This window comes from Stigmatopora argus, chromosome 8, assembly GCF_051989625.1.
Source record: "Stigmatopora argus isolate UIUO_Sarg chromosome 8, RoL_Sarg_1.0, whole genome shotgun sequence".
NCBI lineage: Eukaryota > Metazoa > Chordata > Actinopteri > Syngnathiformes > Syngnathidae > Stigmatopora > Stigmatopora argus.
The window spans coordinates 1,117,380-1,141,852 of NC_135394.1; the positions used below are offsets into that span (position 1 = coordinate 1,117,380).

The 24,473-nt window shown below is 40.9% G+C and overlaps 2 protein-coding genes across 5 annotated transcripts in view; one reads left to right on the forward strand and one right to left on the reverse strand.

The window, feature by feature from the left end:
- The window catches only part of LOC144079288 (uncharacterized), a 16,579-nt gene extending 14,236 nt beyond the window's left edge, over nt 1–2,343 (reverse strand). For both annotated transcript variants that reach the window (XM_077607963.1, XM_077607955.1), the window contains exon 1: nt 2,008–2,343. The gene's annotated coding sequence lies outside the window, so the exon portion shown is untranslated. The remainder of the gene's footprint in view (nt 1–2,007) is intronic.
- Nucleotides 1–19,721, forward strand: part of ttc14 (tetratricopeptide repeat domain 14) — a 20,953-nt gene extending 1,232 nt beyond the window's left edge. For 2 of the 3 annotated variants that reach the window (XM_077607969.1, XM_077607968.1), the window contains 11 exons: nt 3,930–4,057; nt 9,333–9,532; nt 9,717–9,801; nt 10,226–10,355; nt 10,464–10,619; nt 10,744–10,815; nt 10,897–11,016; nt 16,604–16,726; nt 17,102–17,219; nt 17,723–17,832; nt 17,939–19,721. In XM_077607969.1, coding sequence (XP_077464095.1) covers nt 9,347–9,532; nt 9,717–9,801; nt 10,226–10,355; nt 10,464–10,619; nt 10,744–10,815; nt 10,897–11,016; nt 16,604–16,726; nt 17,102–17,219; nt 17,723–17,832; nt 17,939–18,806 — 1,968 coding nt within the window. In that variant the 5' untranslated portion in view covers nt 3,930–4,057; nt 9,333–9,346 and the 3' untranslated portion in view covers nt 18,807–19,721. Of the gene's footprint in view, nt 1–2,931; nt 3,418–3,929; nt 4,058–9,332; nt 9,533–9,716; nt 9,802–10,225; nt 10,356–10,463; nt 10,620–10,743; nt 10,816–10,896; nt 11,017–16,603; nt 16,727–17,101; nt 17,220–17,722; nt 17,833–17,938 lie in introns of those variants that run through there. The other variant, XM_077607967.1, reaches the window with a different exon arrangement.
- Nucleotides 19,722–24,473: the final 4,752 nt, after the last annotated feature.

Consider the following 24,473-nt stretch of genomic DNA (forward strand, 5'->3'; position numbering starts at 1 on the left):
CGGACTATGCCAGAAATATGACAGGACAGGCTCGACTTTCATCATTAGCTTCGATGGCGATAGGAAAGAAGGAAGAAAGAAAGGAGGATGGATATTGTGTACAGTTAAAAAGGATTTTTGGTGAGTAAAATATGGCTATATTCCTAAATAATATTTCAATTGTGGGCCCGGTTCTCATATCTGAAAAGCTCCAGTGTTTGTATTTAAGCTCCAGTGTTTGTATTTAATCACTAAATGCTGCTAGGATGTGGATTTTATCCCAGTTTAATTTTTGCCATTTCGCCATTGACGTCCATCGCTGTCTTTTCCCGGGAAAAATCACCCCCCTGGCCTGGTTGTAATGTCTCAAAAGCTCCAGTATTTGTATTCAGTCAATAAATGCTGCTAGGAAGTGGATTTTACCTAATTTTAGTGCATTTTTTGTCATTTCACGTATTGACGTATCGACGTTCATCGCTGTCTTTTTACCGGGGAAATGATACTCCGGGCCCGGTTCTGATGTCTAAAAAGCTCCAGTATTTGTATTTAATCAATAAATGCTGTTTTCGGCTGGATTTTACCCCATTTTCGTGCAATGTTTGCCCGTACGCCATTGACGTTTATCGCTACCTTTTCCCGGGAAAATCGCCCCCCTGGCCTGGTTTTAATGTGTGAAAAGCTCCAGTATTTGTATTTAATCATGAAATGCTGCTAGGAAGTGGATTTTACCCCATTTTTGTGCATTGATTTCTTGATTATTTTTTATGTGTCACAGCTCTAGCTGCAGTAGAGGTTTTATAGCCTTAAAATAGTTTTTGAGGGTTGGATTGATACGTTGAAGTCGCTACGAGAAAATGCACCGACCGCCACTGGTATATGTATGTATATATGTATAAAGGCACGCCCCTACAAGGTACCCGTATATAGTGTGGGCATGTGTTTATTGCAAAACAATTTCGGTTTGGATTCTAAGGCCCCCCGAAGCAGCGGTGAAAAACCAAGTCACGAAAATGAACTCTGAGCTTGTCGTCTCTCCCGGAGGCTTAACTAAAGTGCCAGGCTAGTTACGCCACTATTTGCGAATGGATTGTGGCCGACTGGACGAACGTGTCCGCTTGCACTGTTGTTAAAGGCACTGACAACAGATGCTTGAAAACCGCTGGACATCGGCATCAACACAGCTTTACGAAGGGTGGCAGGCAGCGCCGGGCTAGTTACGCTAGCTACTATTTGCGAATGGATTATGGCATGGACATCGGCATCAACACAGCTTTACGAAGGGTGGCAGGCAGCACAGGGATAGTTACGCTAGCTACTATTTGCGAATGGATTGTGGCCGCCTGGACGAACGTATAAAACTCAGCGTTTTTGATTACTCATTTGGACAATTGTTCAATTCGGACACAGAAAATGAGGACTTTGATGGATTTGTGGGTGATGATGACGTGAGTACATTGTAAAATGGCTAAATAAAGTACAACCGAACTCAGTTTTGCTTCTGTTGCCTTTTTAAAAACGTGTTTTTAGCGTGTGTCCGTATGTTTAAGCTGGTGTGTTTTGCCATGCCTGGCCGCACATTTAAAAGCGGTGCGTCCTGTGTGTGTCAAATACAAAAATAGCAATCGTTACTGACACTGCGCCTTTAAATGTGGTGCGCCATATAGTCGTGAAAATATGGTGTATATATGTGTGTATATATATATATATATATATATATATATATATATATATATATATATATATATATATATATAACCTGGCGAGAAACATCTAATCATTTAAAATCAGGATTTTTTTTACTGCGCTTTCAACGACACCGGTCGGGACAACAATGCCAGCTAAAGCAATTGTTTTGGTTCCCATACAATTTACTAGGGCAGCTGGTCCTCATGCTAACCATGTAACACAGGTACATTTTGCTGTAGTTTAGCTAAAAAGAAAAAGAAAAAACTCAGCTGCCTTACGTCAAAGTGTTCTTGAGAAAAATATTCAAATTAAAAGAACAGAGTAACAGAATAGACTACTTACTGGGTGCTCCACTTCCTTGTATGTGTCCAGTTCATTAGGTTCACTCACGGAAAAAAATAGGGGCTTACATGCCAAGTATTTGTGTTCTTCCTATTTCCTCCACAATACGTATTCACAAAAAAAGAAAGATTACTAAAAACCCGACCACCACAGCAAACCAAACTGAAGAGGATGTTTGTTCGTTACTCCACTTGGTAGTTAGTACTGTAGTATTCTCGCCAACTGCGAATTGGGATTAAAACTGTGAGTTTTTTGCACTTTTTTTGGTGTATTTTACAAAGAAACGGTCCGTGGCTCAGCAAAATTCAGTAAAGTAGACCCGGGCTAAGATCATGATCTCCAGCACCCCCGGCGAACCTCGTGAGGATAAGCGTAAAGGAAAATGAATGAATTTATGAATTTCAATGCGCAGTTCGAGAGACAACAAATATACAAAAAGATACATTAAAAAAGCACAGATTAAAACTCATTGTAACAGGGAGGAGTTACAATAGAAACCGACTGTTGGATTAAGCTTTTATAATTATTATTATTACGTGTACTAATATTTATATTTTATTATTTATGTATTTATTATCTATTATTTCTTTCTTATATATTTTATTATTTATATTTTATATTATGTAATTATCACGATAACTATCACATATTTTTGTATAATGACAATAAAAGCATTAAATTCAATTATTGTCATTATTCATAATTATATTATATCCGAAACATAATTGTTTTAGAGTCGAAGTAAATAAAAAATGTATTAATAAATAATTTATGTAAACATTAAGGAGAGGGAGCGAGAGAGAGAAAATAGAGAGAAAAAGAAAGAAAAAGAGAGAAAGAGAAAGAGATAAAAAAAGAAAAATATATTTTGAGGGTTGATTTATTTGACGCGTCTGTTATGATGTGCGCAATGCGCATGCTCGGTGACCTATCAGTTTGTGTGGTTCCGGCAAGCAGTGAACACATTAGCAGCGTGTTTCTTCGGTATAGGAAAAAAGTGTTTATTTCTCGGCAAGTTAAAGTCTTATTAGATCGAATGACGCTTATCCTCTACTGCGTACGGTGTACTGCGTGTGTTTTCAAAACGAAGATAGCAAACACATGCACAACGCGTTCTTATAAGCGCGAGACTTTGTACTGCTAATCATGCTAGTTTGAAAATATGAAAATTTGAAATCTACTAGATCGCTAGACCCATACTATTCTATTATTTTGCACGAATTCTTGCCATCGTTACTCTTTTCACCTACAATACAATGTAATTCTAGAGCCTAAAATGGATAGAGACTTGTTGAGGCAATGTCTGACTTATCACGGAAAGTCATTGTTCAACAAATTGAAATGTGAGCAGACTGAAAATCCCGATTTTCAGGCCGTGGTGACTGATCTGTGCAAGGCTGCATTTGAGGGGTAAGTCCAAAGCTATTAGCTACTGTAGCTAAGTTTAAAGCATTGGTGGCCATTATGAACTGGCACTCCTTTTTTATATGGATATTTGGTCTGCATGTGTTAGGATGTTTGCTGGTGGCTTAAAATCATCAAATTCTGGAATGAATGTCTCACTATTGGCCTATGAAGCATTCTTACTGATTCCAGTTAATATACACAAATCGGGTGGTGTTAAACTAATGAAATCTATTTAAATTAAATATATACATATATTTATATAAAAAAACGTCCAACTTTCCCACGAACATCCAAAACCCATGAACATTATTTGTTGATAACAAATTGTACGTTGAACCCAATAGTAGAGACATCAAAACAGTTTGTAGTTCCCTGCCTACTTCTTATTTTCCATTGAAACTTGTTAAACATATTCAAAATCAGTTAGAAAACCTTGCCATGATAGTTTATGTGCCCTTCCTCTGCATCTGATAGACTATGGTATATGGATTTAAGTTGTTGGTCTACCTTCACAGATATGATGAAGAGCAGAGAAACCCTCTCGTTGAGCAGTTCATAGCGAGGAAGGCTGACATTCTTTTCAGTCCATCATGGAAGACTGCAATTCCTAAAGAAGAGGAATATGGAGGAGAGGAGCCTGCAGGTTTTCCATGTTTTTATTGCACTTTGATTTGCAGCATTGTTATAACTACAGTGGTACCTCGAGATACGAGTTTAATTCGTTCCGGGACTGAGCTCGTATATTCGCACTGACTAACGGGGGAAAAAAACTGAAAAAAATGCAACGCTCCACCCAGTGCTCGCAGAGACATTGCAAAGAGGGAGTTTCAACCAGAAACATTACATGAGGGAGTTGTGGGGAGAGAGACAGTGCCCTTAATGTTCTTTTGAGCAGCATCTCACGTCCGCTGTCTGCTCGTATATAAAAATTTGTCTCGTATCTCAAGATAAATATTTGCCCAAAATTTTACTCGTATCTCGAATTGCTCGTATGTCGGGCCACTCATATGTCGAGGTACCACTGTAGTCTGGTACCGACACAATCTTTCAGCTCCCGATTTCAACACCTACCTATGTGGTATCGGCCGATGCTGATACAGTACCAACACTTCATTTATTTATTCATTTTAAATATTTTTTTCCTTTCAGAACTGAATTACCATGTTTTCTCGCATATAAGTTGTATTTTTAACTAAAAAAATGATGACTGAATCAAGGGTACGGCTTATATAGGCACAAATTAGACTTGACATGCAAGAAACTGGAAGGTGACAAAGACGAAACGCCGTTAAGCAAGACAATCCCGCCGATACGGTCACTTATTTCAAAATAGAGAAAAGATAAACAGATAAAATGCTAAAAAAATATTTTGATGTCTATGACTGAGGACGGCCCGGCGGCTGAATGGTTAGCTCGTCGGCCTCACAGTGGGGGACCTGTGTTCAAATCCAGGTCGGTCCTGCTGTGTGGAGTTTGCATGTTCTCCCGGGCCTGCGTGGGTTTTCTCCGGGTACTTGGGTTTCCTCCCACATTCCAAAGACAAGCATGGTTGGCTGATTGGACACTCTAAATTGCCCCTAGGTATGAGTGTCAGCGTGAATGGCTGTTTGTCTCCTTGTCCCCTGCGATTGGCTGGCCACCAATTCAGGGTGTCTGCCGCCTCTGGCCCGAAGTTGGCTGGGATAGGCTCCAGTACCCCCCACGACCCTAGTGAGGATAAAGCCGTTGAAGAAATGAGATGAGAAGCTGTCTATGATTGAAATTCAAGAAGAAAAAAAACATCTTGCATAAAACGTGAAAAAACTCACTGACTTGTGCCTGCCATTGCTCGCTCAGGGCGCCGCCATCTTACCCTTTATCTGTAGTTAAACGTGTTCTGACTGGCCAGACGCAAGTAGCGTTTATACATGTTTTTAGTAATGCTGGTCGATATGACAAAAATTGTTATCACGATAAAAAAATCAGTCGATATTGATCATTATCACGATAACTATCACATCTTGTTTGTTTCAAATTTGAAACCTCAAACTTCTGTGAATAAATAAATTACTCACCTCCTTATTCAAACTTTTAAGTACCGTATTTTCACACCTATAAAGCGCACCGTGATATAGGGCGCAGTCTAATTTCCGGGTATATTTTCTGTTTTTTCTCAATACGTTGGATGCCTCGTCCGATAAGGCGCTAGCATGACACTAGCCTAGCGTATGTTATGCTAGCCACTATTGGATACTTATTGGATAACTTTATTCATCCCGTATTCGGGAAATTTCGTTGTCACAGTAGCAAGAGGGTGAGGATGCAGGAATAGGAAAGGCATTGTAGACATAAATAGATAGGTAATAAGTAAGTTAATGAATAAATATATAAATAAATAAGCATGTTGCTTAGCACATATATACATACATACACATAAATGTACATGCATGCATACGGTAGGTCTTAACACTCAGCCATTTTTTTGTTAAAGAGCCTGACAGCTGATGGGAGGAAGGATCTGCGGAAGCACTCCTTCCTGCAATGAGGGTGCCGCAGTCTATTGCTAAAGGAGCTTCGGAGGGACTCCACATACTCATGCAGGGGGTGGGAGGTGCTGTCCATGATGGACATCATCCTGGTCAGCATTCTCCGCTCCCACTTCCTCCACAGAGTCCAGAGGACAGCCCAGAACAGAGCTGGCCCTCCTGATCAGCTTATTCAGCCTGTTCCTGTCCCTCTCCGTGCTCCCGCATCCCCAACAAAGCACTGCATAAAACACTGTAGATGCCACCACAGTGTCGTAGAAAGTCCTCAGCAGTGTCCTGTACACTCCAAAGGACCGTAGACTCCTCAGTAGGTAGAGGCGGCTCTGGCCCCTTTTGTACAGGGCATCTATGTTTGTGGACCAGTCTAGTTTGTTGTTGAGGTGAACACCCAGGTACTTAAAATTCTCCACGATTTCAATGTCTGTACCCTGGATGTTCACCTGAGTGGTCTGTTGAGGATTCCTCCGAAAATCGATGACCATTTCCTTTGTCTTACTGGTGTTGATGTAGAGGTGGTTTTGCCTACACCAGTCAACAAAGGCTGTGATGACTCCCCTGTACACCAGGTCGTTCCCGTCCGTCACTCGTCCAACAATAGCTGTGTCGTCAGAGAACTTCTGGAGGTGGCAGGTGTCCGTATTATGTTTTAAGTCCGATGTGTAGAGGGAGAAAAGGAGTGGGGAGAGCACTGTGCCTTGTGGGGCCCCCGTGCTGCAAGCTACCACATCAGACGTACAGTCCTGGAGTCTCACATATTGTGGTCTGTCAGTGAGGAAGTGGATGATCCATGCGGCTAGGTGGTTCCTTACTCCAGCCTCTTCCAGTTTCCCTCTCAGTAGGACCGGCTGAATGGTGTTGAACGCACTGGGGTACCTATGTTAAGCTACCCGCTAGTGTACCTATGTTAAGCTAGCCGCTAGCGTACCTATGTTTATGCTAGCCGCTAGCGTACCTTTGTTATGCTAGCTGCTAGCGTATGTTGCGATATCCGCTAGCGTATGTTAGGCTAGCTGCTAGCATATGTTACGCTATCCGCTAGCGTATGTTAGGCTAGATGCTAGCGTATGTTACGCTAGGCATTAGTGTGTTTTTTTATAGACGGCACAAGCAAAACCAAGTTTGATAATGCTTTATTGAGGTCAAAGATACACTGATATAAAGAGTTCGGCGTTTATTCCGGGAACTTGATTCCAGCTTTGGCGAAAGCTCGAACAGTGCTGGCCAACACTTGAGCCCAGTCATCCACAATCCATTGTAACTCGCGACATGTATCACTCCCAAGCCTTTTTTTCTCCTCGCTGTTGTATAGGCATCAACAATTCATTCCAAATCGTCACGTAACTCGTTCGACGCTGCCTGCCCGAACTACAATGTTGGCCATCCGCTAGCAATCCGCTAGCAATCCGCTAGCAATCCATTAGCAATCCTTTAGCAAAGCTGTTAAATTGTGTTCGATCCATGGCTTCAGTCAATTTTCCAATCATTCACACCCGCATTGTGTTTTCATTCACGCCAGGCATTTCCTCCGTATAGCTCTGATATGCTGTTTCTTTAAGTATTTAGAGTGTTTTTGAGGGTTAAAAGCGCTGCAAGCACATGGAAGTCAAATGCCTTGCCACTCTCCTGGGATGGTTTGAATGGATTTACCGTAATGCTTGGAATGCGCGGGGAGGCTATTTTTAGGGTGAACGTTCGCTGGGTACAAAAATTGAATTTAGTGCACAGACAAAACGCACCGACCGTTTCGGCGCATCAACCATTTTTGAGAAAATTTTAGACTTAAGTGCGAGATAGGTGTGAAAATGCGGTATTCTTTTTGTTTACCTCACGATCTGAAATGCTGTAAGATTATCTTTCTACTATTTTGTAAGCGCATTCGTCAGGTTGACTGGTATGAAAAGTAGCAACAACAAATGTAAGTCACCTGTTGCAACAATTGCTGCCAAAGTATCTCAATCATTTTTGACTCAAAATAAATATTGTGAAAAAGTGCTACAGTAACTTTTTCCTATTATATGTTAGTAGACAGACAAAAAAAAGATTTCCGAGGGCTTCCTGTCAACTGAAAAAAAGTACAGTGGTACCTCGACATACGAGCGTAATCCGTTCCGAGACTGAGATCGTATGACGAGGTTCTCGTAACTCGAGCGGACGTTTCCCATTGAAATGAATGGAAAAAAAATTAATTCGTTCCAGCCCTCTGAAAAAACACCAAAAACAGGATATTGGATTGGAAAAATGTTTTATTTCTTCTAATTCCCCATCTATTAACAAAGTAACACATAACTAATGGTTTAATAGAAATAAAGTGTTTAATCTAACTAAAATTGGGCGGATTTCGCCAAGGGGAGAGGGGCACAAAAGGGGCGGGGGGGCTTCGTTTTTTTTCTCTCCACACAACGCACTCGTAAACGGAACAAACACTCCACCCTCACGTTCGCTGTCGTACTATTCCCTTCAAAATATTCCGAAAATGATGCACACAAATGTCCTCACAATCGGATAACGCACGACCACTTGCCATGGGAGCTTCGGGGGCGCTGGCTAGCGGCTCCTTTTAGCTTGTAGCATCTGTTTCGCATCCCCTCGAACGGCGCCTATGATAGAGTTGCTACCGGGGATGCTGTTGCGAGCCAGTGCCCCTGATGTTCTTATGAGCAGCCAACGAGCAGGAGTCTTTTATCAGCGATCGATCCGCTGCTCATGGGAGCTTCGGGGGCGCTGGCTAGCGGATCCTTTTAGCTTGTAGCATCTGTGTTCGCATCCCCTCGAACGGCGCCTATGATAGAGTTGCTACCGGGGATGCTGTTGCGAGCCAGTGCCCCTGATGTTCTTATGAGCAGCCAACGAGAAGTAATATAATACTCCTCGTATTAGATAAAAATAACAGGAAATGCAGCAGTTGAGCTTACCCACGTATTGATTGTGGGTAAAGTTTTATTCTGAGTGCCATTGCCTGTCGCCGTTGTGTGCACATGTATACTTCATTACCCAGAAAGCCCTCTTTTCCCCGTGCATGCGCGTTGTGCGTTTCATGGTCTGAATAACTCATCCGGTGCTCGTAAATATTGTTACACACGAAAGATATGCAAAAAAAAATGCCATGGCCACCTGGCTTGGTCGCATCACGAAATTTTGACCGCATCACGGGCGAATTATCCGATCGAAATTTCCCCCGTAAGACGAGCATTTTGTATGACGAGCGGTCGTAGACGAGGTACCACTGTACTATCTGCCATACAACTCTGAAAAGAATTTGGGCACAAATACGTGCAACTGGAATTATACCTCTCATAGATTTGATTGTTTGTCAATCAATTGATGCGGAATATAAATAATTACTTGCAACCTCCAACAGCAAGGTAACTCCATTACATTTTTTAATCTTTGCAGAGGCTTACGCTGTCATGCCCCCCCTGGAGTTATTCATGGAGGTGCCTTATGAGGAGAGAAGAGCCATGTTTTATAGGGATATAGAAAGAGGAGACATTGTGGTGGGAAGGATCAACAATATTCGAGAATATGGCTTCTTTCTTACGCTTATTTGCATGGCAGGAGGGTTGAACAGAGACATAGAAGACCTGGAGTTATCGGTAAGCCAACAGTCTCGATGTACAGAGGCCCATGTCAGCCTTCTGCTTAAGTTGTTATACACAAGAATAAATCTGTGCCAATGACTGTAGGGTTGACACAACATTCACCTGAAAGTAAACCAGTCATGTTGAAGCCTTTGAATTTTAGTTAAACAAATCTTTTTTTTTGTCTTTTTAATTGCAGGCTCTGTGTCACATAAAAGAAATTCCTTCATCAGGCAGCCATGATGATCCTTTGTCCTACTACCAAATTGGGGACTTAATAAGAGGTGACTGCTTTTATTATATTGGTTTTAACAATAACATCTGATAGGATTGATAGCCCCTTAAGGTTTTCTTTATCAACCAACCAAATGCTTAAATATTTGTTCACAATGCACATTAGCGTTTCCAGCGATAACTTCCTTCAATTTGGCAACAATGGTGCCAAATCTATTGTGGTCTTCTTTCAATAACTCTTTTTTCCCATCCTTTTATTTTTTTAAATGACTCGGTTAATTAAAAGTTAGCAAGTCACACAGTGCATGTCTATTTGGTGGAAATTTGAGACTTATTGTATGAGAATGAATCCTATTCAGATGCAAGACCAGTTTCATTTTACCATCAGGATAACTTTCAGTATAGCATTGCATCAGACTATTCAACAAACAAACAATGAAATACATTCAATGATGTTTAATTTTTTTTCTCTAGGTGGAGTGAAAGACATTGACCGCTATCAGGAAAAAATAACTGTATCTCTTCTTCAAGCATCCATAACTCCCGGATCACAGAGTATCCAATTGGGAGTAATGACAAGGGAAGAGCTACCCGCACAATACGAGTAAGGCCAAGATATTAAGAATAACTAAAACTTAAACTCATGTGAATATTATACAACAAAGTGGATAATGCTTAAATTTTGAGATTAACCAAGGCAACCTTGTCTCAGTCGGAGTGTTGGTGCAGCTAGTGATTCCAGTAAGACATATGGGCATATATTGAGGAGTTGCCATGGCTACCACAACCCCTCTGTGGTGGACTACCTGCTAGAGAACATTGGTGTCAGTGACATCCATCCTCCATCAATGATGAGAGGGCTACAAAGGTAAATGACTTCCTCACCTGTGGGTGCTGGTGCTGTTTTATTGATTTTTAATATGTTGTGAGACTATCTTTTTATATTACTATGATGTCCAAATCAATTGTTTCATATTTCACTCTCCTCACAGCAAACTTTTTGTTAAAGAGGATTTTGCCTCCATCATCCGGAAGCAGCAGTCGACATCATGGGCTTTAAAGTGGTACAAATTGTGTTTTTTTCCTCCTTTGTATGTGTCTCTTGTAAGACATATTATATATTTATCAATGTTTATTTTGTCCAGTGTCAAGGCAGGTGTGGCCCACTTTAAGCAGGGTCGCCATGTGGAAGCCATGAATGAGTACAACAAAGCCTTGGACATTGACACAAATAACGTGGAAGCCTTGGTAGCACGGGGAGCCCTGTGAGTTATTCTGAAATCAAAGTCTTTAACATTTTTACCAAGCTTACATAAGCAATATTGTGAAAGATTCTCATTGAAAATTTCTTTTTGCATATATTTTTTTTAACCTAATATTTTTTTACTGCAAAGTTGGTCAAGTGGTTAGCAAGTCCGCCTCACAGTTCCTAGATCCAGGGTTCAATACCTGGTGGGTTCCAACATTCCTGCATGGAGTTTGCCTGGTCTCCTAGTGAATGCATGGGTTTCCCACATCCTCACTAGGGTTGCGGGGGGTGCTGGAGCCTATCCCAGCCAACTTCGGGCCAGAGGCGGCAGACACCCTGAATTGGTGGCCAGCCAATCGCAGGGCACAAGGAGAAAAAACAGCCATTCACGCTGACACTCATACCTAGGGGCAATTTAGAGTGTCCAACCAGCCTACTATGCATGTCTTTGGAATGTGGGAGGAAACCAGAGTACCTGGAGAAAAAACACGCAGGCCCGAGGAGTACATGCAAACTCCACATGGGTGTACCGACCTGGATTTGAACCCAGGTCCCCCCACTGTGAGGCCGACGCGCTAGCCACTCAGCCGCCAGGCCGTGGTAGTCTGGTTGTACACTCTAAATCAGGGGTCTCGAACTCAATTTACCTGGGGGCCGCTAGAGGCCGAGTCTGGGTGAGACTGGGCCGCATCAGGATTTCCACAAGAAAAGCACTGATAAAACTTTCCAACGTTATCAAATATCTTTATTTTTTAACAAAAAATAATGAATTAAATAAATTAACTTAAAGATGAATAAAAAATAAATCAATCAGTAATATAAAACCAAATAATACTAATGAGCATACAGTAGATATACACTGGCTGGCTAAGTAGAAAAAATGAATTATTTTTATTCCGTTTCAAATGTCTGTATTAACAGCTCTTTAACCTTTAACTTTCTGAACTTGAATGGAACATTGAACATGAAATATTCTGAACACGGCTTCTTTTGCCTACTCCTTGCTGCTAGAGACCTGGCAGCGCTTCTTCTCACATAGTCACATTTGGCTTGAGGGAGGAAGCAGTGGAGACCCTCAGTAGAGCTTGAAGATGCTCATCAGTAAGTCTGGACCTGTACTTGGACTTATTGAAGTTCAAGGTGGAGAAGAGCTTCTCACACAAGTATGTGCTCCCAAAAAGGCACATGGTCCGCTTGAACCTTCGGGAAAGTTCAGGGAAGCTGGGGGTCAACTCTCTCAAAAATTGCCCAAGCTTGTCTGCTTCTCCACTCACCTCCCTGAACTTGGCTTTGAGTGCAGAGTTGCACTGCAGGTCAATGAGCTCCATTTGAAGCTCAGGAGGGGCATTTTGTACATCAAAAGGAGAAGGGGTCCGCAAAAATTTGAAATGTGGCTTTGTGTGTCTTGATGTCTGCAAATCTGTGATCAAATTCCTCCTGTAGCTTCGAAATGGCCTCAACATACTTCTCACCACTGAATGGTGTGCCTGCATCCACGAGAGCCTTGCATGCTGGGAAATGGCAAAGGTTTGTCTGAGAGAGCTGGGCTTTCCATAACACAAGTTTAGTGCAGAATGCTCTCACGTTGTCATAGGCAGCACTGACAAGTTGCCCCTGGCCTTGTAGCTTCTTGTTCAGTACATTAAGCTCATGTGTGATATCAACAAGAAAAGCCAAGTCCATGAGCCATTTGGGATCACTTAGCACAGGATCAATCAACTCACAAACGGCGTAGCTAGCTTTGACTGCTGCATTACTGTCTTTGGTAGCCTTCTTGAAGAGATCCTGTTGCCTCAGAAGACGTGTTTTAAGACTGGCAACCTGGTTGGCTCTCTCATCTCCCTGGTATTTTTCGTACTCCTCAGCATGTCTCATAGTACAATTACGTTTCAAATTGTATTCCTTGTGCACCGCAACTTTTTCAGTGTAAATGAGACACGTCGGGGTGCCCCTGTGTTCAACAAAGAAATATTGCACTCCCCACTTTTCTTGAAACTGTCTGTGCTCATCACCGACCTTTCTCTTCATGGCAGGCTTTGAAAGAGACATCTCTGGGGCTCTGTAATATGTTTTTCCACTTGGAATGAGTCTTGGGTTGATCTTTCACATTCAGTCGCGCGGGTTTGTGGCGCATGTGCACTTTCGCTCTCCGTTTCAATCGCGGAGATGGCTACAGACACTGACACAGGCTGGATCACGGATCATAGCGCCTCATTCAGTTCTATGCTGAGAGCAGCGGAGGAGTGTGCGCGCCGAGCGGAGTGATCGGCCTCACTGCTTCTCCTCCGCCCAGCTGATTGGAGGAATGAATGAGTGAGTGAGCGAGGCACTGGACAGCCCGGCCGATGTCCCGCCCTCCAGAGCCGTATACCTCACCGTGATTGGTTCATTCAGCTCCGAACCAAAGTTCCCTCTAATTTTTTGTTGGTCTGAGCAGAAAGACAACCTCCCTGAGCGCACTGAGTACCAGTGTGAGCGACATCATCGGTACTCGGATGATTCGCCTAAAGACGTTTCGCCGACGGACGTTTGACAGACTGGCAGGTCGCCGAATGGACGTTCCACCGAACGTTCATTCGGCCGAACGGAGGTTTCGCCGAAACGGGATTCGAACGCTCGCCCCGCCGGATCGTGTGTGTACAAGTTTTTCAACCTCGGCCCGCGGGCCATATACGGCCCGTTAGGATTTTTAATCCGGCCCGCCGCCGGTGTTGTCCAAATTATAGTAAAAATCAATGTTCGTCTACCATCAATGGCAGTCCGGGAATAAGCACTCTTGGGCAGGCAGATGTAGCAGAACCGAGCCGTAAAATGACAGCAATCGGGTCAAATCCATCCTAAAACAGCATTTAATGATTAAATACAAATACTGGATGATATCGCGATGGAGGCAAAAAAACGTCTATAGACGTCCATTCGCCAAACGGCTCAAAACGCTCTCAAATTCGGTCAAATCCAGCTGAAAACAGCGTTTAATGATTAAATACAAATACTAGTATTTGTATTTAATCATTAAACTAACAAATACTAGTACGACCTGTCCGTCTGTCAAACGTCCGTCGGCGAAACGTCTTTAGGCGAATCATCCGGTCACGACATCATCATTGCTCGCTATCGGCACACCAGTATCACACCTGCCACAAGCAGGTGCATGTCAATGTTCCCTCTAATTTTTCATGTAAAACATGCTGTAAAACAAGAAAAACATGAGTGGACAGAGCTACTGCCACTGGCTGCCACTTAAACGGCGCCATCATGGGGAAAGGGGTAAAAAATAAAATAAAAAAAAAATAATTAAAAAAAAAAAAAAATAAAAAAATAAAAAATAAAAAATAAAAAAATCGAACTTTCATATTAAGACGGGGGCCGCAAATTATCGTCCCGCGGGCCGCAGTTGGCCCGCGGGCCGCAAGTTTGAGACCCCTGCTCTAAATTGACCCTAGGTATGAGCGTGTTCCTCTCTTTGTGCCCTGTGATTGGCTGGCAATCGATTCACGGTGTCCCCCACCTACTACTCACTGTTGTCTAGGCTAGGCTCAGGCACTCCTACAACACTTGTGAGGATAAGTGGTACGAAAATTGAATGACAACATAATATTCTCAATTAATCTGTACCATAAGGGTACAGTGTGCCAGAATAGGGTATATTGTTGTCTGTATAAGAACAGTGTGTTGTATCCGTATTGAATACACAATGATATACATTTTACAACATGTGATACTGTGTATTTATATATAGAGAAAGATCTTTAGTTATATAGATTTGGGCAAACTGCACGCAGGATCCCGCACTGACGTCGACAATGACCATGGCCTTATGTAACTCTTATAATGAAGGCAACACATGCCGCGTGTATCTATATTAGCCTACTATCAAAATGACAAATACATCATAACCATTCTTGATTAAATGTTGATTTTCCCTGCAGTGCATTCTGCAGAGAATAACGAATCTGTTCTTCGATGCCGCCTCAAGTTTATTGCATTGATGAAATTCAAGAAAAGCAGTAAAGAAATTCAATTTTTGATATCATTTGAATTTTGAGAATTCGATAAAAACAACAACAAAATGGAACGTGCATAATGTGACTTTTCTTCATCTGTGAACGATAGTGGTAGAGTTTGGAGATACATTCCACTTCTAAAATCTACTTTTGTGCTCCTCTAATTTCTCCAGAATTATTGTAATCACACTTTTTCTCTCTTTCCGAAAGAGGTACTCTGCTGCAAATGTAGCATGCCTTACCTAGAAATGTCTTTCCGCATGACTCCACAACTTACTACAAAGTGAACATTCAGGCAATCCTTCCCCATTGGCAATGAATTTAAATGATTCAGTCCAAGAAATGTTGAATCCTCAGATTTTCTCAGTTCCCTTGGCATCCATAGCCCATCACACGGCCGCCGGTTTGTTTACAACAGGCACCTGCACAGCATCCCGCCCTGCTGATATTAACGGGTGCCGCAGGTTATGACACAAAAAGAAATGTTGGGCTTTAATATTCATTCTACACATTCTTACAGCATTAGAAAATGTTAAGAATGTTTGTCCTACAGAAACCCTATTAAAACAAAAATATATATATTTATCCCCCCCATTTTCAAACATTTTTGAAAAAGCTCCGGGGAGTCACAAGGGCAGCGCAAGAGAGTTGCCTGCGGTTCCCGAACCTATGGTTGACGACCCCTGACTAAGACTATTTTGCATTATGGTATTAACTGATGTTTCAGTTATTTTGCGGTTCATTCTTTTAAATACATATTAGATGTAATATGTTTTCTATTTTAAACGACGGCATGTTCTAGCGTCACTAAATCTCTAAGAATATTAACGTATTTATGGTTAGTTTTGAAATTATACATGCTGGTTTCGAGCCAATTGTAGATTTTAAAACACATTTTAACATGGGCCAAAAAATGTCATAAATAATCACTGATATAAACTTTACAGCATCCTGATAAATGTTGTTAGACGTACAGTTTTAGCACCTATCCCTAATTCCTTAACTCAGTCTGATCCCGTCTAACAACTGTGCGTGTTCAGCATCGAAGGAAGAGACCAGGGTTTGCGAGTTACTCCACAGATGATTTATTCCTGATATTGATCCTTAAAGAGCTCCGGGTCCCTTTCCCAAATATAAAACCAGCTGAGCGTCGCCGTGCTTCAGTGGAGGATTAAAGAGACTAAAGTCCAAACCCGCGTTTGCCCAATTATAGTATAACAAAGATGAATATTCATTCGCTGATTTTAATGATATGTGGACTGTCCCACGACGTTCTGGAGGGGTGTCCTCTCCTGGAATCTGCTTGCCCGTGAATCCACGTCTGGCCTGGGTCGCCTTCTCCGCGGGGAATCCTTTGTGTCCTTTGACGGTTTCATCTGGACCACTTGACACCTGGACCACACCTTGAAGTAGAAACTCAGACAAAGACCTTTTGTTCATTGTAATTGAGTTGAGAACAATGGTTTTAATCCTACAGTGGTACTATATCAAAATGAAACAGCTACAATAAAATGGAGTAAAATATGTCATATTCTTCATTGTCTATTTTGAAAAACAGGATGTTTGTTTGGTTTTTAACTGATCGGTTTTTATTCTTAGGTATGCTAATAAAGGAGTCATCATGAAGGCAATATCCAACTTTGAATTGGCCTTGGAAACCTGTCCAGATCACCGCAATGCCAAGAAGTACCTTTGCCAAACACTAGTTGAGAGAGGAAAACAGTAAGTTGTGCATTTGTGGTACTAGGTCAAAGATTAAAAAAATGGAAAAAAATAAAATTTGCAGACTGTTAACTCTTTATGTGCCAAAATCGCAAAATTGCTGTTTTCGACAAGCAAGGGCTTCAAATATGGTTCCAATTTATGCAGTTTAGACTTTACCCCAATGGATGGTATCACTTTTGTTCAGTTAGAAATGCATCTCATTATTATTTGTTGTGTCAAATAAGCCCATTAGTCATTCCAATGGGCATATTTGTTTTAAACTATTTAAAAAAAAAAAAAAAAAACTATCTAGCTACAAAACTTAGTTTGAAGGTCCCACAAAGGAAATACCATCATGTTAAACATGTGCCACTCATTGTTTTTCATCTGTAGACTTGAAGAACAAGAGAAACTTGTCACAGCAGAAGGAGTGTACAGAAGAGCTCTTTCTCTGGATGATGCCTACCCCGAGGCCCAGGAGGCTTTGAAAAAAATCACAGAGACCATACAGGTGGGTGGGCCTCAACACTCAGAGACTTTATGGTATGTGTGCCTGTTCCTGCAATAGAACAACAAATCTTAGTCTTGCATTAGAATGTTTGTTTTGTCCTTGTGGTTTGTAATACTGATGAGATGTTTCGTGTGTGTTCATATGATTGCGACTCTGGGACTTGACCTCCTGACTGCCACGGCCTTTGTCACGTGGGGGGATTAAACTCTGGAAAATGATTGACACCTCTGCAAACTGCTTCATCCCTTGTCCATGATCAATCAACAAATGGTAACATGTGTGAATCTTATGTATCTGCTCATACATCCGTCTAACTATCTGTCCTCTCTCACATTTTGGATTGCGCCACTGTTCCATGGTAAAAACATTTAAAAAATCACATTGTTTGCGTTGCACTGTACACGATTCATCCATAACGAATTGACGGGGGTCACCGTGTTTTTACATTTCTGTGTGGATTGCTGTTATTGTTGCTTGAATTTTATCGCCTGGCGGGCATAAAGAATTCGATTCGCCTGCGGGAAGACGCGATTGCCAAAGAAGTAGAAGAGAAAGCCAAGAGCAGTCAAAGCAGTGCTGAGAAATTGCGTAAGATCTTAAAAGAAGATAAGAGGTGAGTTCTGTAACTGTAAGAAGAAAGCTTGTTTACTATGCTTGGACTGATGAAATATAAGCATTTTCATAAATTGAATAGTCCTCAGCCTATTTCTTCTGGCCAGGATGAAACGAAAACGAAAGAGATCAACCACCTCCTCGTCATCCTCTTCCTCCACTAAATCCTCCAGCTCTTCGTCCTCATCCTCTCGCAGGAGATCCAAAAAAAAGAAAAAGCGAAAGAGGAAGTCAGGGCGAGAAGGCAAACACCATCGTAGGCTCTCAAGGGAGGGCAGTAAGAGGAGCGATGAGGGTAAGCGAGTGAAAAAAAGGGAGGAGGACGAGGAGCTGGAGTGGTATCCAGCTCCTCACAATACCTCGGCCACTTTCCTCAACCAGCAAGCATGGGAGAATTTTGGAGCATTAGATGAGGAGCAGGGTGAGACAAGCAAGAAGAGTCAAGAAGGCAATGGCCCAAGAATCTGCGTGTATTCTTTGTCAGAAAGCTCAGAAGATGAAGAGTGTGAGTTTTCATCACACAGAGGAAGAGAAACAAAGGATAAGGAAGGAAAAAGGAGGAAGAGTTGTAGCGTAAGTTCAGATGAAAGCAATAGATCTAAAAGTAGTCAATGGTGCAAAGAAAGAGGGAATGGGGATAAAGGAAATAGTTTTCCTAAAAGAAGTAGCTTGGATGAGAGGAATCGCAAAGTATCCTGCTCGTCGTCGGAGTCAGCGTTTTCCAGAAAAGATGTTCCCAGAGGTAATTCCTTTAGAGGTGATGAAGACGAAACACACAAGGAGAAGGAATTTAGTGCGGAAGAAGAGGGACCAGCGTGGAACAATTCAAATGCAGCTGAAGTCCAAGATGAGCAATGCGAAGAGATCTCGGTGCCCGAGGGAATGTCTAAAAAAGACCTTCCTGCAGACCTGTTGAACATCTTTAACCAGATTGCCAAATTTCAGAAAGAGAAAGGGATAGCACCCAAAAAGTAGCCAGCTTCCGTTTCAAAATGTAAACTCAATTTAAAGAAGTAGGATTGTCTGAGTAAACTGAAACGCAAAGAAAATACTGTGCTCTTTTCAGTTAATGTTTCATGTGTAATGCATAGACATTATTGAATATACTGTTTCTTGTTTAAAATAAAATAAAAAAAATTAAAATCACACGCCTCTTTTAAAATTACTGGAGGAAAACCGAAAAATCCTTAAATCTTTTTCATGTCCAAATCAATTACAATTGGCAATACTTCAAATTCGTCAATAATTTGTAAAAAATAAAATCCATTGGGGAGTGTTTAATTGTAAGATTTGTAGAAAAGATTGGAACCTGGCTGAATTTAGACAAAGAATATTTCCGGCAAACACCAGTGATTTACAAGAAACCGAACATATCCCAGGCCAAGAATATGGAAAGATGTGTCTGTCACAGAAACTAAAATCTGTATACATACAAATCCTTTCAGCATGAAGTGTCTTCAAGTTCCGCAAATTCCCCATGGTGGCATAAACAATGTAGTGAGCTTGGGTTTTTGCATTTATGTTTTAAAAAAACTGTGTGTAAGAAAGTTAATTGCATGTGGTTGTCATTCTGTTTTTTTTCTTTAAATGTGAATGGTTGGTTATGTCTACACACACACCCTGCGATTGGTTGGCAACCAGAGTGTTATCCCATCTCTCGCCCAAAGTTGTCTAGGATAGGCTCCAGTTCACACATGACCCTAGTGAGGATAAGCGTTACAGAAAAGGGATGGATGAGCGTCACCGCATTGTGCGTTGAGATGATACAGGTCAGCAATCGTCCACAGTTCTGTCATTCATTTAGTGGTTATGTTGTCTGTGCAGCTTGCTTGTTTTCCCTCATGAGACCGCTGCGTCAGAATTTAAATAAAGTCTTCAATGAAAAATGTGGGAATACAGTGTTGTTTTTTCTCTCTTCAGGATAGAGTTCAATGTTAGAAATAGGTTGGAATATTAGTTTAAGTTTGTCTCCACTGTTAACCTAAAACATCCACATAATTTATCAAGATTCATTCTACATAGGGCTGCAATGGGTGAGATTTCCAAAGCATCCCTTTTCCTCATTTTAATACTCTTTTCAGAAGGCCAACACGTGTTTATAAAATTGTGTAGTTGATCGCAATATTCTTGGAGTGAAATACTGCATTTTGTCTTTTCAATTATCCCTTTAAGCTTTGCTGCCTTGTATGCAACTGGAAATATGGGCTTAAAATATGAGTGTGTGTGTGGTAAACTAATTTACAAGTTTCACTTTCTGAAACATTATTGAAATAAATTGACTGATAAATTGAGTTGATGTTCAAATTTTTGTGTAGGGCAAATGTTTTTGCACTTTTGTATGGCACTTGTTAGATGGTGAGTTTTAGCATCTGACTCCTACGGCTAAAACTATGACTCATCCGTCTAACAATGGAGCATATTCAGCCTCGGAGGAGACAAATCAGGATTCAATGGGTTAATCCACAAATCATTTATTCCTGATATATTGCCCTATACAGAGCTCTGGGTCTCGGGGCCCCTAACATAAGACAGCTGTGTGTCTCTGTGCCCATGGAGAGACAACACCAAAACCCGAGTGCCCAGTTTTAATAACACAAATATGAATAATGCATTAGCTGATTAAAGGTATGATGTTGACTGGGCCACGACTGTCTTGAAGGGTGCCATCCTCTCTGTGATTTTCCACTCAACTTCGTATAAATTGGCCTTGGGTGAAGCCGTCTGTAATCAACCTCCAAAAGAATATCTCACACTGAAAGCCTTTATTCATTTTGCAAGCATTAATATAAGGGAACATTCTGTTCGCGTGGTCATCAACCTGAAAACAAGTGTTTAATCATACAGTAGTAATATATAAAAATAAAAGCCTTGTGTTTTATTGTAATGATTCAGCTGTAATAAAATATATGATTAAAATTTGTCATAGTCTTCACACTGAATGTGAAAATATCTTCAAACTTGACTTTTCCTATACCCACAATAATCTGTAAAAAAATATTTTGCAGAAGAAAACAGGTTTTGTTAGCAAGTGTTTTTTGGTTTGTTTGTTTTTAGTATTTCCTTGAAATCTTGTGAGTAGATATGTTATGAAATGAGTCAATTCAGTTTTAGTTGGGAGCCAGCTAAAGTTTTGAACTTAGTATTCAGTATTTTCCACCATGATGGTGCAACCTTGTTGAAAACCTGTGCCATGGCGGAACTCCTTTGAGGATATTTCTAGTAACTTGTACAGGTTCAAAAACTCCACGTGATTTTGAAGATTTAAATTTCTTTCAGGCTTAGAATGAGTTAAATAATCAATTTTAAGCAGGATATTGATCCTAAAAGAGCATGGAAGCGAGACTTTGATGTTCAAAAATGCACTTTAAAGTGTGGCAGCACCTTCCGCGTCAGCAGACATAAACATCCCACAAGATTATGGTTTCAAAATCAGGTGAGAAATGAAGAGGTGCCACCTCTCATTCCTCTAACTTGAGGCTAGTTCAACCAAACTACATCTCTGCTGGACACATTTTAATAATCCTGGTGCAGTGGGAATTTAATGGGATTGTTTTACAAGTCCCGGACTCCTGAAAAAGGTGTCACGTTATTGATTGTAATGTGAATGTATGAAATTCCCTATTTTAGTTTGACATTGGTCCGTTTTTTGTTTGCTACAGCATCTTTTGCAATTCTGGGAAGGCTTTCTTTCTAGCTTTAAGGGTGTGTGTGTGTATTAAAAACATTTTGAGGCTATATACTAACATTGGGTGAGAAGGCCCGACTGTAATCTGTAATTCATATCAAAGGTGTTCTTCCAGATTGAGGTCAAGGTTCTCTGTAACAGGCACCCCTACACCCCCAAAAATAATAATAATAATAATTGCAATGTATATGACCTTTCATGTATCACTGTTGGAACACGGGCTATCACCAAACTTCTCATACATTTGCATGATTTTGCCCTTGGATGGTCTTTTGACCATGTTTACATTTTGTTCACTCTCACAACTTTGCAGAAGTGTTTTGGGATAGCCTGTTCTTACCTAAAATTATTTTGAACTATAGTGTATGAATTTTAATGTAGGTTACCCTGACGAGAGATTTACTGATATCGGTCTTTTTGGACCGATATTGATTATATTAGTAGTTAGAGGGGCAGATCACTTCTATTTGCAGTGTAATAAATAAATTATAAAAGAGTAAAAAAAAAATGTTATAAATGTAATAATGTGATAATAACATTATTAAGACTTGGCACTGAGATGCATCTCAATAATAACAGTGCGGCAAATTGAAGCCCAGTTTCGGCAGGTGTCTCTGTAAAAACATCAAAGGCGCGACTTAACGAAGTGCTGTGACAAGTCGTTTATGTTAGGTGAGGCTGTGAATAGCTGTGAATAGAGCATAATACAGCAGGAAGGAGAGAGGAGAGCATCTGAGCCGACATAACCCAGGTTGAAATTAATTTCTTCATAATAGCCTGTCGGATTTAAAAAGAAAAAAAGGCCCTCGAATATCACAGCTTCACTACATCGCAGATTTTTTTTCTGGGGAAGAAAAGCAAAAAACATTTGTTATTAAAAATGTTTTTTTTAGTTCATAAAAATTAAAATACACGCTGAAACTCGTAAGCAGAAGCCACTCCCCTGTCTTCCGCTTGCTACTAGGACTCGGCAATGAAGAAAAAAAGGTGGTTATAATAGGGGTGATCATACTTCAGGGTTTTTCGTTTATCGCGGCCATGTCTGGTCTACATTAACCGCGATATTCGAGGGATTACTGGATTGATATACGTCAAATTTTCAAATATTGGTGCCGAAAATTAGTTGATCTCTAAACCTGACAATGTCCTGACCTGAACACATTTTTGAAAGTTGAGAACAAAAAAAGGTGATACATGGGTTCCATTCCCTGTATGACCAGAGTGGCTTCATCAGACCTCGATTTTCAACTGTCACTGGAAGGGTTTGCAACCGAGTTTGTAATGGTTAGGATGAGAATCGGTACTTCCAAACCTGAGTCCATTGTCTTCAGTTGGTAAAAGCTGGTGTACCCTCACTGGTTTGGTAAAGACATCCTTCCCCTAAATGGAGAACTTTAAGTACAGTAATACCTCGACATGCGAGTTCCCCAACGTATCAGAAATTTGAGATACGAGGAAAATTCCGACCAAATATTTGCCTTCAGATATGAGACAAATTTGAGATACAAGCATACGAGACAGCCTGGTGACCGAATTCTTATGATAACTGTCTTTCTCGCCATATCTCCCTCACGTAACGATATCTACGTGTAGGGTGTAGTGGTTGCATTTTTTTTTACTGGAGTTAGCATGACCGAGTTGATAATCTGTGAAAAAGCCAGTGGCAAGTATCTTAAAAACACACCAGCAAAACCCTTTAAAGCAGTGGTTCCCAAACTGGGGGGCGCGCCCCCCTAGGGAGGCGTAAAGAGAATTCAAGGGGGGCGTGAAGTCATCTGCTAAAAAAAATGTTTAAATAGATTATAAGAATAATAAAATCAAAGAACAAATATCTGCCATTAAATACATGCAAAATATGATTATAGCAGTCACTCCAACGGTCCAACCCGTTTTCTATTAACAGAGATCTGTTTTCCTGAACAATGCTAAGAAATAAATGCAATAAAATAAAATAAGTTAACATGAGCAAAAGAGGAAGTGGGAGGGGGGGGGGGATGTTCGTGCGGGTCTACTGGAAGCAAGAAGGGGGGCGTCAGGTAAGATAGTTTGGGAACCACTGCTTTAAAGCAAGTCGTGGCTGGTTCGATCATTTAAAAAAACTAACTGGATGAAATGAACACTCAGTTCTCAGGCATGGAGAAGCAGGAAGTTCTGCCTCGAAAGCCGCGGTGGAATACATTAATATCTTTGCCTCGGTTATTGCACAAGAAGGTTTACATTTAGTGTAACGTAAGATTAAAACTTATTTTTAAGTGTGTGTATAGTAATCTAAGTTCATATAAGTTAAATTTAAAGTCTGTGCCGTCTGTACTGAGTAATCTCACATTTTAGTATTGAAGATCATAACCACTAGATAAGTATTTGATACTTTGTGTGTAGGTGGTGAATTAGAACCAATAAAAATATGTTTTTCTGTTGTATTATCCTGTTTTTTTGTGTTTTTTCAGAGGGTAGGAACGAATTAGTCATTTGTATTTAGTTCATTTCTATGGGAAAAGTTAATTTGAGATATGAGTAAATCGACATACGAACTCGGTCCCGGAATGCATTAAGCTCGTATCTCAAGGCATTACTGTATATCGGGGCTTTGTTCACAAGTGAGGGAAGAATGGAGCCCTGGCCCGAAGTCAGCTGGGATAGACTCCAGCACCCCCCGACCCTAGTCAGGATAAAACTTTTAACGTGGTCATTACAAAAGTCCATGAATTGTTCCTTTTGTCATGTTTTAGGATGTTAAACGAGTGTTTGAAAAAATAAATAAATAAAACTACAAAAATGGGCGCTTTGGCAATCTAGATTCTTTAACATACATGAAAATCTATTTATGTGTAACACACTCCTACTCCATGTGAAAAACCTCCCAAAAGAGGATCTATACCTGCAGAAGGTGGACAGATGATTTATTCAGCCCCATGAATTTGATTTCCATCAAATTAATGAGCGAGTCAAAGCCTGTG